This window comes from Phoca vitulina, unplaced genomic scaffold (genome assembly GCF_004348235.1).
Source record: "Phoca vitulina isolate PV1807 unplaced genomic scaffold, GSC_HSeal_1.0 scaffold23, whole genome shotgun sequence".
Classification (NCBI taxonomy): Eukaryota; Metazoa; Chordata; class Mammalia; order Carnivora; family Phocidae; genus Phoca; species Phoca vitulina.
In genome coordinates this window covers 6,015,532-6,031,507 of record NW_022589726.1, presented here as the reverse complement: position 1 = coordinate 6,031,507, position 15,976 = coordinate 6,015,532, and the positions used below count along the sequence as shown (strand labels likewise).

Here is a 15,976-nt window from a genome sequence, read left to right as displayed (position 1 = left end):
TTTTGTTTTGTTCTGTTTTTGTTTGTTGTTATCTTTTTCTTTTTCTTTTTTTTCTTTTTCTTTTTTCTTTCTTTCCCTTTCTTTTCCCCCGGTTTCAGGTCTTTTCTGATTTGTTTAGAGTATATTTTCTGGGGACGTTGTTACCCTGTTAGCATTTTGTTCTCTCATTCATCTATTCTCCTCTGGACAAAATGACAAGATGGAAAAAATCACCTCAACAAAAAGAACAAGAAGTAGTACTGAATGCCAGGGACCTACTCAATACGGACATTAGTATGATGTCGGACCTAGAGTTCAAAATCATGATTTTAAAGATACTAGCTGGCCTTGAAAAAAGCATGGAAGTTATTAGAGAAACCCTTTCTGGAGAAATAAAAGAACTAAAATCTAACCAAGTTGAAATCAAAAAGGCTATTAATGAGGTGCAATAAAAAATGGGGGTGCTAACTGCTAGGATAAATGAGGCAGAAGAGAGAATCAGTGATATAGAAGACCAAATGATTGAAAATAAAGAAGCTGAGAAAAAGAGAGATAAACAACTACTGGATCACGAGGGCAGAATTCGAGAGATAAGTGATACCATAAGATGAAACAACATTTGAATAATTGGGATCCCAGAAGAAGAAGAAAGAGAGAGAGGGGCAGAAGGTATATTGGAGCAAATTATAGCAGAGAACTTCCCTAATTTGGGGAAGAAAACAGGCATCAAAATCCAGGAGGCACAGAGAACCACTCTCAAAATCAATAAAAATAGGTCAACACCCCAACATCTAATAGTAAAACTTACAAGTCTCAGAGACAAAAAGAAAATCCTGAAAGCAGCTCAGGAGAAGAGATCTGTAACCTACAATGGTAGAAACATTAGATTGGCAACAGACCTATCCACAGAGACCTGGCAGGCCAGAAAGGACTGGCATGATATATTCAGAGCACTAAATGAGAAAAATATGCAGGCAAGAATACTATATCCAGCTAGGCTGTCATTGAAAATAGAAGGAGAGATAAAAAGCTTCCAGGACAAACAAAAACTAAAGGAATTTGCAAACACGAAACCAGACCTACAAGAAATATTAAAAGGGGTCCTCTAAGCAAAGAGAGAGCCTAAAAGCAACATAGACCAGAAAGGAACACAGACAATACACAGTAACAGTCACCTTACAGGCAATACAATGGCACTAAATTCATATCTTTCAATAGTTACCCTGAATGTAAATGGGCTAAATGCCCCAATCAAAAGACACAGGGTATCAGATTGGATAAAAAAACAAGACCCATCGATGTGCTGTCTGCAAGAGACTCATTTTAGACCCAAAGACACCCCCAGATTGAAAGTGAGGGGGTGGAAAACCATTTACCATGATAATGCACACCAAAAGAAAGCTGGGGTGGCAATCCTTATATCAGACAAATTAGATTTTAAACCAAAGACTGTAATAAGAGATGAGGAAGGACACTATATCCTACTTAAAGGGTCTATCCAACAAGAAGATCTAACAATTGTAAATATCTATGCCCCTAACATGGGAGCAGCCAATTATATAAGCCAATTAATAACAAAAGCAAAGAAACACATTGACAACAATACAATAATAGTGGGGGACTTTAACACTCCTCTCATTGAAATGGACAAATCATCTAAGCAAAAGATCAACAAGGAAATAAAGATTTTAAATGACACACTGGACCAAATGGACTTCACAGACATATTCAGAACATTCCATCCCAAAGCAATAGAATACACATTCTTCTCTACTGCCCATGGAACATTCTCCAGAATCACATTCTAGGTCACAAATCAGGTCTCAACCGGTACCAAAAGATTGGGATCATTCCCTAAATATTTTCAGACCACAATGCTTTGAAACTAGAACTCAATCACAAGAGGAAAGTCAGAAAGAACTCAAATACATGGAGGCTAAAGAGCATTCTACTAAAGAATGAGTGGGTCAACCAGGAAATTAAAGAAGAATTAAAAAAATTCATGGAAACCAATGAAAATGAAACAACTGTTCAAAATCTTTGGGATGCAGCAAAGGCAGTCCTAAGAGGAAAGTATATAGCAATACAAGCCTTTCTCAAGAAACAAGAAAGGTCTCAATACACAACCTAACCCTATACCTAAAGGAGCTAGAGAAAAAACAGCAAATAAAGCCTAAACCCAGCAGGAGAAGAGAAATAATAAAGATCAGAGCAGAAATCAATGAAATAGAAACCAAAAGAACAGTAGAACAGATCCACGAAACTAGGAGCTGGTTCTTTGCAAGAATTAATAAGACTGATAAACCCCTGGCCAGACTTATCAAAAAGAAAAGAAAAATGACCCAAATCAACAAAATCATGAATGAGAGAGGAGAGATCACAACCAACACCAAAGAAATACAAACAATTATAAGAACATATTATGAGCAACTCTATGCCAGCAAATTAGATAATCTGGAAGAAATGGATGCATTCCTAGAGATGTATCAACTACCAAAACTGGACCAGGAAGAAACAGAAAACCTGAACAGACCTATAACCACTAAGGAAACTGAAGCAGTCATCAGAAATCTCCCAAAAAACAAAAGCCCAGGGCCAGATGACTTCCCAGGGGAATTCTACCAAACATTTAAAGAAGAATTAATACCTATTCTTCTGAAACTGTTCCAAAAAATAGAAATGGAAGGAAAACTTCCAAACTCGTTTTATGAGGCCAGCATTACCTTGATCCCCAAACCAGACAAAGACCCCATCAAAAAGGAGAATTACAGACCAATATCCTTGATGAACATGGATGCAAAAATTCTCACCAAAATACTAGCCAATAGGATCCAACAGTACATTAAAAGGATTATTCACCATGACCCAGTGGGATTTATCCCTGGGCTGCAAGTTTGGTTCAACATCCACAAATCAATCAACGTGATACAATACATTAACAAAAGAAAGAACAAGAATCATATGATCCTCTCAATAGATGCAGAGAAAGCATTTGACAAAGTACAGCATCCTTTCTTGATCAAAACTCTTCAGAGTATAGGGATAGAGGGTACATACCTCAATATCATAAAAGCCATCTATGAAAAACCCACAGCAAATATCATTCTCAATGGGGAAAAACTGAGAGCCTTCCCCCTAAGGTCAGGAACACGGCAGGGATGTCCACTATCACCCCTGCTATTCAACATAGTACTAGAAGTCCTAGCCACAGCAATCAGACAACAAAAAGAAATAAAAGGCATCCGAATCGGCAAAGAAGAAGTCAAACTCTCACTGTTTGCAGATGATATGATACTTTATGTGGAAAACCCAAAAGACTCCACCCCAAAACTGCTAGAACTCATACAGGAATTCAGTAAATTGGCAGGATATAAAATCAATGCACAGAAATCAGTGGCATTCCTATACACCAACAACAAGAGAGAAGAAAGAGGAATTAAGGAGTCAATCCCATTTACAATTGCACCCAAAACCATAAGATACCTAGGAATAAATCTAACCAAAGAGGCAAAGAATCTGTACTCAGAAAACTGTAGAATACTCATGAAAGAAATTGAGGAAGACACAAAGAAATGGAAAAACGTTCCATGCTCATGGACTGGAAGAACAAATATGGTGAAGATGTCAATGCTACCTAAAGCAATCTACACATTCAATGCAATCCCCATCAAAATACCATCCACTTTTTTCAAAGAAATGGAACAAATAATCCTAAAATTTGTATGGAACCAGAAAAGACCCCGAATAGCCAGAGGAATGTTGAAAAAGAAAAGCAAAGCTGGCGACATCACCATTCCGGACTTCCAGCTCTATTACAAAGCTGTCATCATCAAGACAGTATGGTACTGGCACAAAAACAGACACATAGATCAATGGAACAGAATAGAGAGCCCAGAAATGGACCCTCAACTCTATGGTCAACTCATCTTTGACAAAGCAGGAAAGAATGTCCAATGGAAAAAAGACAGTCTCTTCAACAAATGGTGTTGGGAAAATTGGACAGCCACATGCAGAAGAATGAAACTGGACCATTTCCTTACACCACACACAAAAACAGACTCCAAATGGTTGAAAGACCTAAATGTGAGACAGGAGTCCATCAAAATCCTTGAGGAGAACATAGGCAGCAACCTCTTCGACCTCAGCCACAGCAACTTCTTCCTAGAAACATCACCAAAGGCAAGGGAAGCAAGGGTAAAAATGAACTATTGGGATTTCATCAAGATAAAAAGCTTTTGCACAGCAAAAGAAACAGTCAACAAAACCAAAAGACAACCAACAGAATGGGAGAAGATATTTGCAAATGACATATCAGTTAAAGGGCTAGTATCCAAAATCTATAAAGAACTTATCAAACTCAACACCCAAAGAACAAAGAATCCAATCAAGAAATGGGCAGAAGACATGAACAGACATTTTTCCAAATAAGACATCCAAATGGCCAATAGACACATGAAAAAGTGCTCAACATCGCTCGGCATCAGGGAAATCCAAATCAAAACCTCAATGAGATACCACCTCACACCAGTCAGAATGGCTAAAATTAACAAGTCAGGAAACGACAGATGTTGGCGGGGATGCGGAGAAAGGGGAACCCTCCTACATTGTTGGTGGGAATGCAAGCTGGTGCAGCCACTCTGGAAAACATAATGGAGGTTCCTCAAAAAGTTGAAAATAGAGCTACCATATGATCCAGCAATTGCACTATTGGGTATTTACCCCAAAGACACAAATGTAGGGATCCGAAGGCGTATGTGCACCCCGATGTTTATAGCAGCAATGTCCACAATAGCCAAACTGTGGAAAGAGCCAAGATGTCCATCGACAGATGAATGGATAAAGAAGAAGTGGTATATATATATATACAATGGAATATTATGCAGCCATCAAAAGGAATGAGATCTTGCCATTTGCAATGACGTGGATGGAACTGGAGGGTGTTATGCTGAGCGAAATAAGTCAATCAGAGAAAGACATGTATCATATGACCTCATTGATAGGAGGAATTCTTAATCTCAGGAAACAAACAGGGTTGCTGGAGTGGGGGGTGGTGGGAGGGATGGGGTGGCTGGGTGATAGTCATTGGGGAGGGTATGTGCTATGGTGAGTGCTGTGAATTGTGCAAGACTGTTGAATCACAGATCTGCACCTCTGAAACAATGCAATTTATGTTAAGAAAAAAAAAAGAAGAAGAAGAAGATAGCAGGAGGGGAAGAATGAAGGGGGGGATATTGGAAGGGGAGAGGAACCATGAGAGACGATGGACTCTGAAAACCAAACTGAGGGTTCTAGAGGGGAGGGGGGTGGGAGGATGGGTTAGCCTGGTGATGGGTATTAAAGAGGGCACGTTCTGCATGGAGCACTGGGTGTTATGCACAGTCAATGAATCATGGAACACTACATCAAAAACTAATGATGTAATACATGGTGATTAACATAACAATAAAAAATTTTTAAAAAAGGAAAAAATATTAGAGATCTAGATTTTATCAGATCCATGAACAAAATTTTAAAAAGCAGTCATCATATAAAATAGCAGCTCCCAGTAACTTCTTCAAGTTTTATCTTCTTCAGAAATTGACTCAATTCAGTTTGCTTCATTCTTGGAAGCTTCATCAAAATTCTCCACAAGATCTGGAACTTCATCATCATCATCCTCTCCGGTAGCAAGTGGTGCTTTTCCATCCACAGATTGGTTGGGCAGAGCTTCAGCCAGTCTTAAACTAGTCAGACTGTCTGCTCCAAGTTGGTTTAAGATACTGGGTAGCATTTCTGTCCGCCGCTTTGTCTCAGCGTGGCCTGGAATGGTGAAAGTGTTCGCTGCTAGTGATGCCTGAACTTCGGGGTTGTTAAAGTAGAGCACTGTTCCTTGGTCTGTGAACATATTCACTTCTTCAATACCAGAGATATTGTTTACCCCTAACTTCTTTAAGGAGAACTGAAGTTTTTTTATCATTTGCTGTAGCCGTTCTACGAACCACCTTCTTCTTTCGGCAAGCAGTTCCTTTCCCACCAATGCGCACTTGTGCTTGCAGTTTGGCGAGTTTCTCCTGGTTCATGACAGTTTCTTTCATCTTGTTGGAGCAGAAATGGGACCGCGCGGGGGAATATGGTTGGCGCTCAGGGGGTCTCGGGTGGACCAGCTGAGATTAGGTGCACCTGTTTTGCTTTTCTAAATAGACATCATGACCTGGCCTGATGAAGAAGTCTAGAGGACTGGGGTGGCCCACAGGGGAACAGTGGCTTGACTTTTAAGAGGGATTCAGGTAGTAACTCCATCCCGAGAGAGAGAGGTGCAGGAGGCACGGTGGCTTCACGGCCAGTGGGCGTGCATGGGGGGCGGTGCCGCTCCACCTGCTACCCCCGCCGACCTCTGGCCCAGAGGCAGGGCTGCAGGCCCCATGCTGCAGTAAGAGACAGAGAAAAACGCAGGGGCTGGCTGGGTCACGGTCCGGGAGAAGTAGATGGAAGTGGTGGAGGCTGTGGCCCTGAAGCCACCATATTTGGGGTTGGAATTCCACTTTTTTTATGGGCATCCTCACCGACCTTGGGAAAATTATTTAACTTGCCCAATCCTCCATGTCTTCATCTGGAAAATGGGGATAAAATCCTACTTGCCTCATAGGTTGTTATGAGGATTAAATGAGTTAATACACACAAAGTGCTTAGAGAAAGACTGGCATCTGGCAGGTTCTCGATATATGTTCCCTGGGACTATTCTATGAGTTATCAAGATTGTGGCAGATGACAATCTGGCTTTCCTAAATATCTTTTTGTATCTTTGCATTTCCTTGCCCTTCTCTGCTTTGTCATCAGGGAGGTCATGCTGAAGAGCCGAAAGCAACAGGCCCTTGAGGGCCTCTGGGCAAAGAGTGCATAATGTATGACCTCGGCTTTTCCTGTCTCCTCCTTCCCCACAGTGAGATGACATTCCTCCCAGCATAGGATAAGAATAACCAGAAGGAAGCAGTGGAAGCAGATGCTGTTTGTTACTCGAAGGGGACTGCATCTTTCTCCTCTTAACTCCCAGAGTCCTCAAAGGAGGAGAAAGTGGACAGAACGATCCAGACAAGTCCAGGGAATCTGGAGCCAAGTCGAGTGCCTCTGTGCCCCTTCTCAGAACTTGAGTGAAGAGATCTGCCTGGGTGGCCAGGTCATCCATAGAATGATTTCCCCTGAACTCACTATGAGGCCAGTGATGGTGAAGGGCCAGAGAGAGTCCCAGAAGATTCTCTGAGGCTCTAGCGTGGCATGCAAGTAGCCGTCAGAGAGCTCTGTCTGAAAGGCCTTTAGGATCAGACTCAGGGGACACAAAGCAGCTAACTTCACTGATGTCCAGGAGGACCCCGAGGAGCCAAAGTACATCACAGGGGAGGAACCAAGGACTAGGAGCTGCCTCCTCCCTCCCCAGACAACACAGAGGAGCTGTAATCCCCTGGAAACGTACATGCCACCTGGGTGGTAAGAGAGGGGCTCTGAATTCACTGAATTTCTACTGCCCCTCAGAATGGGTGCTTAAAGTAGAAAGTGAGTGAAGTCATAAATCAAGGGAATTATGTTGACTGCTCCCCTGAGTGAAATGTTACCCAAGGCAACAGCAGCTTCTGTTCAGCCAGGAGATGGTGCCATGTGCAGGCAGCCGGCATTTGGGGTATGTACACTGGCAGGCATCAGTGGCATCACGTGTGAGATCGCTTTTGTTTTTGCTATATACTAAGACTTTATCAAATGCTCACTATGTGTTAGGCACTGTGCTAAGTTCTAAAATGGGATTGTCTCACTGCATCATTCAAAGCACTGTGGGATAAATACTATTATTATTCCCAATTTACAGATGTTAAATTGGAGGCCTAGAGAGGTCAAGGTTACACTTTTAGTATGTGATGGGCCTGGGATTCAAGTCCAGGAAGACGGTTGATATGGCCTGTGCAGCCAAGTGCCATGATAGCCCGCCTCGCTTAGACAATGATCAATGGCAGACCCTGGGCAGACACTGGTGTTGTCAGGAATGGGACACCTCCCCAAAGGGGCATGTGCAGGACAGGTGGAATGCATGGCTGCCTCTTGGAGCCAACAGGACTGATTGGCAGGTCACACTGAAAAAATCCTAACATAGTTAAGAGGGATTTGAAGGCTAGCTAGGGTCCTTACTTAAGAGGGCCAAACTAGAAAAAATTATAATTGTATCATTACCATTATGATCTTATTTTTGTGTCTGGGCTGGTGAGGCTGGGAAACAAAGGCCATACAATCAGCATCCCTACCTATTACAGAGAAAGTGAATGGATGGTACCTGGGGACATTGTCTTTTAGCATCCAGTGTTGCTGATTCCGATGTGACCTCATTACTACTTTGTTGTTAACATAATTATTCTCAATGGGTTTTTATTTTAGGATCTTCTCTTAGGCCTTAGTCTCCTGAAATTCCCTAATGATGGGAGCAGTGTGGACTTCATTCCCCCTGTTTGGCATTCACGTATCGTTTCAATCTGAATCATTAAGTCCTTCCTCAGCCATGGAACACATTGTCCAATATAATAATCCTTGGTAACACATGTACCATCCATTTTGACTTCTTTTTTTCTAGAATCCATTAGTTTTATGTGGAACCCTCATGAATTAGCGCTCTAAGGCTTTTGTTTGTTTCTCTTTTAGTCTTCCATCTTGTTGTCATGATGCTTTAAATCCTGGGAAATCTTGATTTTACCTTAGCACTTTTCTTTTGAAATTATTTTAATTTTCAGAAATTATGTTTTTTGTTTTTGTTTATTTATTTTTTAAAGATTTTATTTATGTATTTGATAGAGAGAGAGAGAGCACAAGTAGGCAGAGTGACAGGCAGAGGAAGAGGAGAAGCAGGCTCCCCGCTGAGCAGGGAGCCGAATGCGGGGCTTGATCCCAGGACCCTGGGATCATGACCTGAGCCGAAGGCAGATGCTTTACCATCTGAGCCACTCAGGCGCCCCTGTTTTGTTTTGTTTTTGTTTTTGTTTTTTTTAGAAATTATGTTTTTAATACCAAAGAGCTCTTTTTTTATTGTTGCTCTGGTTTCTTTTTTTAATGGCATATATATATATATATATATATATACACACACATACTATATATATGCACTATATATATATGTGCATATATAGTGCATATATATAGTAGGTGCAAAATTGTCTCAAGTCTCTCTGAGAACTCTAATGGGAGTATGTTATTGTTGTTTTTAACTTCTCTTCTGCTCCCTGAATTATCTCTAATTCCTCTGGGATAAATTTCTGCTATTTGTACCTACGTGAGGTGATGAATGTGTTAACTAACCTAATTGTGATAATGATTTCATAATATATATGTATACCAAGTCACCATGTTGTACATCTTAAACTTACATGATGTCATATGTCAGTTATATGTCAATAGAGCTGGAAAAAATAAAAATAAAATAAATTATTTTGACTCCTATAAATAAATAAATGGACAAACAAATGAATTTAAAAAATGAATGGATGAATGAATGAATAAATAAATAAAAATAAAGATGCTGGTATATTCTGCCTAGTGATCCTTGGTTTTTCTACTTATATTTAAAACAAAGGACTGGGTTGTTGGAGTAGGTTTGCTTTATTCTTTATTATATTAGTAGGTCTGTTTCCTGCTATACTTTCCCTCTCCTTTAGTGGGAAGTCGGACTCAAAGCCCTGTGAAGCTGGGGTGGAGGGATGCACTGACAGCACTATTTTGGGATAAGTGGCTAAGGAGCCAGCAGCCAGTCCTAGTCCACCAAATTCCAGATTAAGGAAGGCTTTACTTTAGGATTCCAATTCCCAAACCCTAAGCCACAGATGTTTTCCTGGTTTATTCAAGAGATTTGTTCTGAGGTGATGATGATGATGATGATAAAGATGATGGCTAATTGATCACACGCCAGCACTGTCTTAAGAACATCACACACAGAAATTCCTTTACTACTTACAACACTCCTTTAAGTTAGGTACTCTAACTGTCCCTGGTTCATACACAAGGAAATGGAGGCACAGAGAGCTTAAATAACCTGCCTCAAGTCACCCAGTCACTCAGGGGCAGAAGCAGACTTTGAACCGAGGTGACCTTCCTTCACAGTCCATTTTTTTAAATCTCTAGGTTCTATTTCTGGGATGATTGCCCTCTCTGGGAGTAGAGGTGGAGATTGAGGGGTAGGTAAGACAGTTTTTCCTCTATAGATCTTAGCTTCCACAGACCCAAAGAACATGTTATCAGCTCCCTATTTGCCTCATCTCTACCATCTCCAAGCTTGAGCTTATCCCAACTTTGCTGCTGGTGGAAGAGCTCCTGCCTCACCTCACTGCCACTGCTTATGTAGGGAACTCTGTGCTGTCTCATATTCTTAGAGGCTTCCATCTGCTTCGTGTCAGCCAGACATTTGTTTAGATTTCTCATTCACTAATGACCACCGTTCTCCACATCCCCATCTAAAGTACTTTGCTGTTACGCTTTATCCTTTTTAGTGTGTCTGTATTTCTATTTCAGCGGACTCTCAGAGGCCTGGGTTGTAAATCTGTGCTCAGGCTGCCATCTTGAAATGACTTCAAAAGTATGTTTCTATGGGTATTTTTGCCATTTTGCTATATTGAAATGACACTGTGTGAAAAAGTAGAGTTTCAAGCTGTACTATTAATTTCCACATCTATATATAATTTATATTTACATTTATTGAAGAAAGAGATACATTATCACTTGGATATAGAATTTAACAAGTGTGGATTCCAAACATGTTATTCTATATAATTTTCCCTAGGACTCAAGTAGATAATTCAATAGGTTGGAGGAAGGGTTTATTCAAGCTAAAATCGGTTTGAATGCTCTGGGTGTTTCAGGGAAGCAACTCTTTAGAGGAAGATGAAGGATGATAGTTTGTACTTCAGAATTGAGTGGGTTCCTGAGAAATCATCTGAAGTGGTTTATGAGATGCTTATCCTACGTTCGCAAGACATTTACTAGCAAAGCAAAAGAGGGTTTTTTTCTCATTTCTCACAAAATATTCAATACTTTTCTCCTATGGTTATTGTAAGGATAAATCACCTAATAAATATATATAAAAGCACAAAGACTGGTATGTTGTAGGTGCTTGATAAGTATTAGTTTTCTCTAGAGTTGTGGAATCTCAGACTAAAATGAACCATTAACGTTCGAAACTGAAAACTTGACTTGATATGCAAAAGAGAAGACAGGCTAGAACAGGAGTGAAGTGCCCAGACTATGGAGGCATACAAACAGGTTCAAGTCAGAGTTGTACCTCCGAACTGTGTACCTCCCTGACTCAGTTTCCTCATCTGTAAAATGGAGATCATGATAATATTTATTTCGTGTAGTTATTAGTAGGATTAAATGGGATAATACGTGCGAACCACTCAGAGCATTAGCAAATAGATACAAAGTACTTAGCACAATATCCAGTACATAGTAAATGCTCAATAAATGTCACTGACTATGATCATAATTATTGTAACAACCATGCTTCAGGGATCTATTTTACACTCATAAATATTTTTCCAAATCATGGAACATAAATGCACTGGGTAGTCATATATATGATCTTCAGAGTACATGATTCTTTAAAAATCATTTTCCCAGAGAGTGTTTGGTGGAACTTTAGTCCCTGGGGTGGTTTTAAGTCAAAAAGTTCCATGTTCAAATACGTTAAGGAAACAAAACACATTCAATCCCACTTTGCACATTAAGGGTCTAACAAATTTTGGCTTAAAAAAAAAAAATCTCCTTGACTTTATTGAACCAAAGCATTTCCTCCAAACTCCTTGCCCACACAATAACATTGATAACCCACAGCACCAAAATGTTATGAAATATTCTTTGGGAAACCGCTTTACGCTTTAGGTTTAAGTGTGTAGTTTGTGAAGTGGGGAGTGCAGAACTGGAGGAAGGTGGTCAAAAAGTACAAACTTCCACTTGTAAGATAAAAGAGTATTGGGATGTCATGTACAGTGTGGTGATATAGCTAACCCTGCCGTGTGATTACATAGGAAAGTTGTTAACAGAATCAATCCTATGAATTCTTGTAACAAGATGTTTTTCCTTTCCTCTTTTCTTCTTTCTTTCTTTTTTACAATTGTATCTATATGAGAAGATGGATGTTAGCTGAATTGATTGTGGTAATCATTTCATAATATACATAAATCAAACCATCATACTGTACCCCTTAAATTTATACAGTGATGTATGTCAATGATTTCTCAATAAAACTGGGGGGAAAAACCCACTTCCCTTGACACAGAAAAAGTGTAGAATCCTATTTCATCAGGGCCATCACTCTTAGTGATTATTAGTTAGTAAGCTTTAATTTCAGACCTCTAAATCATCTAAGATATTGAATATTAGTGTTTCTATAAAAAAGTATACAAAGTTTTAATTATTTCAGGAAAAAAAATGTGTGCAATAACTCCAAAGCAATACTGCTGGATACTTTGGGGAAATTTTCAACTGGAAGAAAGATCAGGTTAAACTGGCGATAGAGACAGAAGAAAATACTAGCTGTTAAAAGAGACATTAAAATTTCCAGCAAATTGTTGTGCGTGTTGGAAGTAGCTAGGCTCCAAAGATGGTTCCTGATGAATCACGTCTTCTAGTTTTCACTCCCTTCCATGTAAAGTCTGGGCTGGCCCTGTTTATTGACTGCTTTAATCAATAGAATGTGGAAGTTCCATGCCTAAGTCTGAAGAAGGCCTGGAAGTTTCTACTTTTGTGCTTTTGGGAGCTCTGAGTCTTCATGGAAGTTCTGCTGCAGAAGCCACATGGAGAGCATGAGAGACCCTGAGATGAAGTAGAGAGAGAGAGAGGCCCAGCTACCTGAGAATCCCAACTCAGAGAAAAGATAGATGGAAAACATCAGTCTTTGAGGCAGGCCAGTTGAGGCATCAGACGTGCGTGTGAGCCGGCTTGGACACTGCAGACCAGTTGAGGCCCCAGATGACAGTAGCCACAACCTAAATCACCTGGAGCAAAAGAACTGCCAAGCAGAGCCCAGTCAACCCACAAAATCATGAGAGGTAATAAAATGGTTGCTATTTTAAACCAATAAATTTTGCAGTGGTATTTTACACAGTAATAGATGATCATAGCAAATGAATGGATGATGTGAAGGGGTATGCAAAAAGGTATCCAGATGGAATGCTCCTCATTTCATTTTGGTTTTCTAAACACTAGCTGAATGTAGTGTTTGAAATTTGTTCTTAGTTTCCCTCTGATAATTCAATGCTGCTTGAATTCACAAGAGCTTAATAAGGCAAAAATACCACAAAAATAACTTGTCAGAATACTGCAGAAAAATATTTTCGGGCTACTCATATTTTGTGTCAGAACTTTTCTTCTTTAGACAAAATTGCTAACAACATCTAAAAATAGATTTTTCAGTACCAACTTTGCTTTTAAGTTTTAAAAATAATAAACAGGTAAAAACAAGGAAGCTATATGTTTAACATGGAAAAATTACTACTATATCATTAGCATAGACTTATTTCCAAGTCAGCTCTTGCACTATCCTCCCCCTCCCGCACCAGGTTGATGATTCTCATTTAAAAAGTGACAAAAGTGAGAAATTTGAATTTGAATTATACTTCAACTATATATCCACAGTGAAAGACTGGAGAAATAGTTGCAGAGTATCACAAGTTGGGAGTGTGGCACCCAAGGGATAGATGGGAAAAGAAATACATAAAGAGAGTAGAAGAGGTTTTGTTTGTTCGGTTTTTATAATTGTTGTGGTCATGTAACTGTGATGAGAAGGAAGATAAGACTCCTGGGAAATTTCTGGGCAGTGAATGCATGATACAAAATTCTAACATTTTACCAATAGTGAAGATATAAATTTTTTGTGAGTTATGCAGACTGACTTGTGTTTTCTTTGAATGTGACTTTGTGAATGTGACTGTCCTATCCCTTGGGATTTACTAGAACTATACATGAAAGGTCATTATCAATGCAATTAAATAATGATATGTAAGACACTATTTTAGGTAATGTGTGGGGAAAGAGTATAAAGTCGACAAGTTCTTAAGCTATTGATAATTTAGTGGGGAACCTAAGAAATATATTTAAGTATGTTAACAGAATATCATAGCAGAATGTCATAGCTAAAACAAGAGGCTTGAGAGCTCAGCTATTCATGAAACTGGTGGGTTTATGACTTCTCTGACAGCATGAGTGAATGCACATTGACTTGCAATTTCTAGGGAAAGAGTAAGAAAAATGTTTGTTTTTCCTTATTACTCAGCTTAGAAGAGCTCCTGATAGAGAAGAAAGGGATAAGACCAGTTGAGTAGAATGCTTTTCTCTTCTGCCTTTGCTACTGGACTGGTTTTGAATCTCTGCTCAATGAGTGGTAAGTTAAAATTAAAGGAACTTTTGTAAAGACCTTTTCAAAATTCTTGGCCCATGCAGTGTCACTTAGGGGCCTGAGTGGCAGTGTATGGCCCAGATATGTGGAGGGTGCCATAGTGCCTGGAACTAGTGCCACAGGGTCTGGAAAACAGTGGGCTCTCAGGAAATACCTGATGAGCAAACCAACCCTGGAATATTTGGATTGTTGGCTTCAGGACCTGCAGGAACTCGTGCCCTTGACCTGGATGTTGCTGGTCACAATAGGCACCATTAACATTGGTAAAAAAATGAAAAGTTCTTAAATGGCTTTATGGGAAGAGGACAAGAGGGATGGGAGCGGGGAGAAGAAGGAAAACCATCCCACATAGGGATCAGAGGTGCCAACTTGTTCAGGGAGCATATGAGAAACCTGGGAACTCAAAGAATGTGTGGGGATGGGTGGGAGGGAAAATGGCAGAGAGGAAGTTGATTAGCATATACCAGCAGCTTTGGAGGACACTTATTTCATAAATACTAAAATGATCTCATTTGTATCCACTTTCTGGCAGAGCCTGAAAATGTTTGGGGTACACAAGGTACAAGGTCTTAGTGAACCTAAAGGTTTTCTGTGCTATGGAAGCAAAGAACAAAGGTAGACTAATTCAAACAGGAAGAAACATTACATCTGGTTGTGGTACGGTTGTGTTTTATAATGTTATACAGGTTGAGATGTGGAAAAGTTAATGCCAAAGGGAATGGGTCAGTTTTCATATTACCGACTTCCAGTTTCAATAAGTGACCTCTTTTAACAGTGAGCACCATGTGTTTGGAAAAACGCTCACTCTGGGGTGGGGAAGGAGGGGCTATTTTCCTTGTGCTGGATAGCTCCTCCAGTGATCCAAGGTTCTGATTTATTGTCTAGCCTTAAACACTTGTCAGTGCACCCCATGAAAATCTAAGCCAATTTAGTTTGAAGCAGAGCCCAGAAAAGTTCTTGCACAATACACATTTAAGAGGATTTCTTTGGGCAAAGATAGTTACATGGTGAATTCTATTCTCAAAGACATCCTTTCCTTCCCAGGTTGTGTGGTGGTGATTCCACTTGGCAGTTCCTCTACACTCCGGAACAAACTCTAAAGTGATACAAAAGCCCAGGCAAAGAAGTCATATCACTTTCTTAGAAAAAGAAGAAGAAGATAGCAGGAGGGGAAGAATGAAGGGGGGGAATCGGAGGGGGAGATGAACCATGAGAGACGATGGACTCTGAAAAACAAACTGAGGGTTCTAGAGGGGAGGGGGGTGGGGGGATGGGTTAGCCTGGTGATGGGTATTAAAGAGGGCACGTTCTGCATGGAGCACTGGGTGTTATACACAAACAATGAATCATGGAACACTACATCAAAAACTAATGATGTAATGTATGGTGATTAACATAACATAATAATAATTAAAAAAAAGAAAAATGAGATACACAAATATCCTTAGGGCATCATTTAGAGAGAAGCTACACTCTCAAAACAAGAAACATCCAAACCAAAGTTCCTGCGGCAATGTAAACTTATTTGTGCTGTTATATTAATTATATAATAAAGTGTATTAAAATGGCCACACAATAAAAGCATGTGATATACTAATAACGCTT

The 15,976-nt window shown here is 39.9% G+C and overlaps 1 protein-coding gene and 1 long non-coding RNA gene across 4 annotated transcripts in view; one reads left to right on the top strand and one right to left on the bottom strand.

Moving 5' to 3' along the window:
- LOC116642505 overlaps positions 1-15,534 on the top strand; it is a 76,003-nt gene extending 60,469 nt beyond the window's left edge. For all 3 annotated transcript variants that reach the window (XR_004301343.1, XR_004301344.1, XR_004301342.1), the window contains 2 exons: positions 14,249-14,356; positions 15,416-15,534. This is a non-coding gene — a long non-coding RNA (uncharacterized LOC116642505). The remainder of the gene's footprint in view (positions 1-14,248; positions 14,357-15,415) is intronic.
- On the bottom strand, positions 5,563-5,975 carry LOC116642504 (transcription factor BTF3-like). The gene has a single exon (XM_032420961.1). The coding sequence runs from the start codon at positions 5,933-5,935 to the stop codon at positions 5,567-5,569; it is 369 nt and encodes a 122-aa protein (XP_032276852.1). The 5' UTR covers positions 5,936-5,975; the 3' UTR covers positions 5,563-5,566.
- Positions 15,535-15,976: the final 442 nt, after the last annotated feature.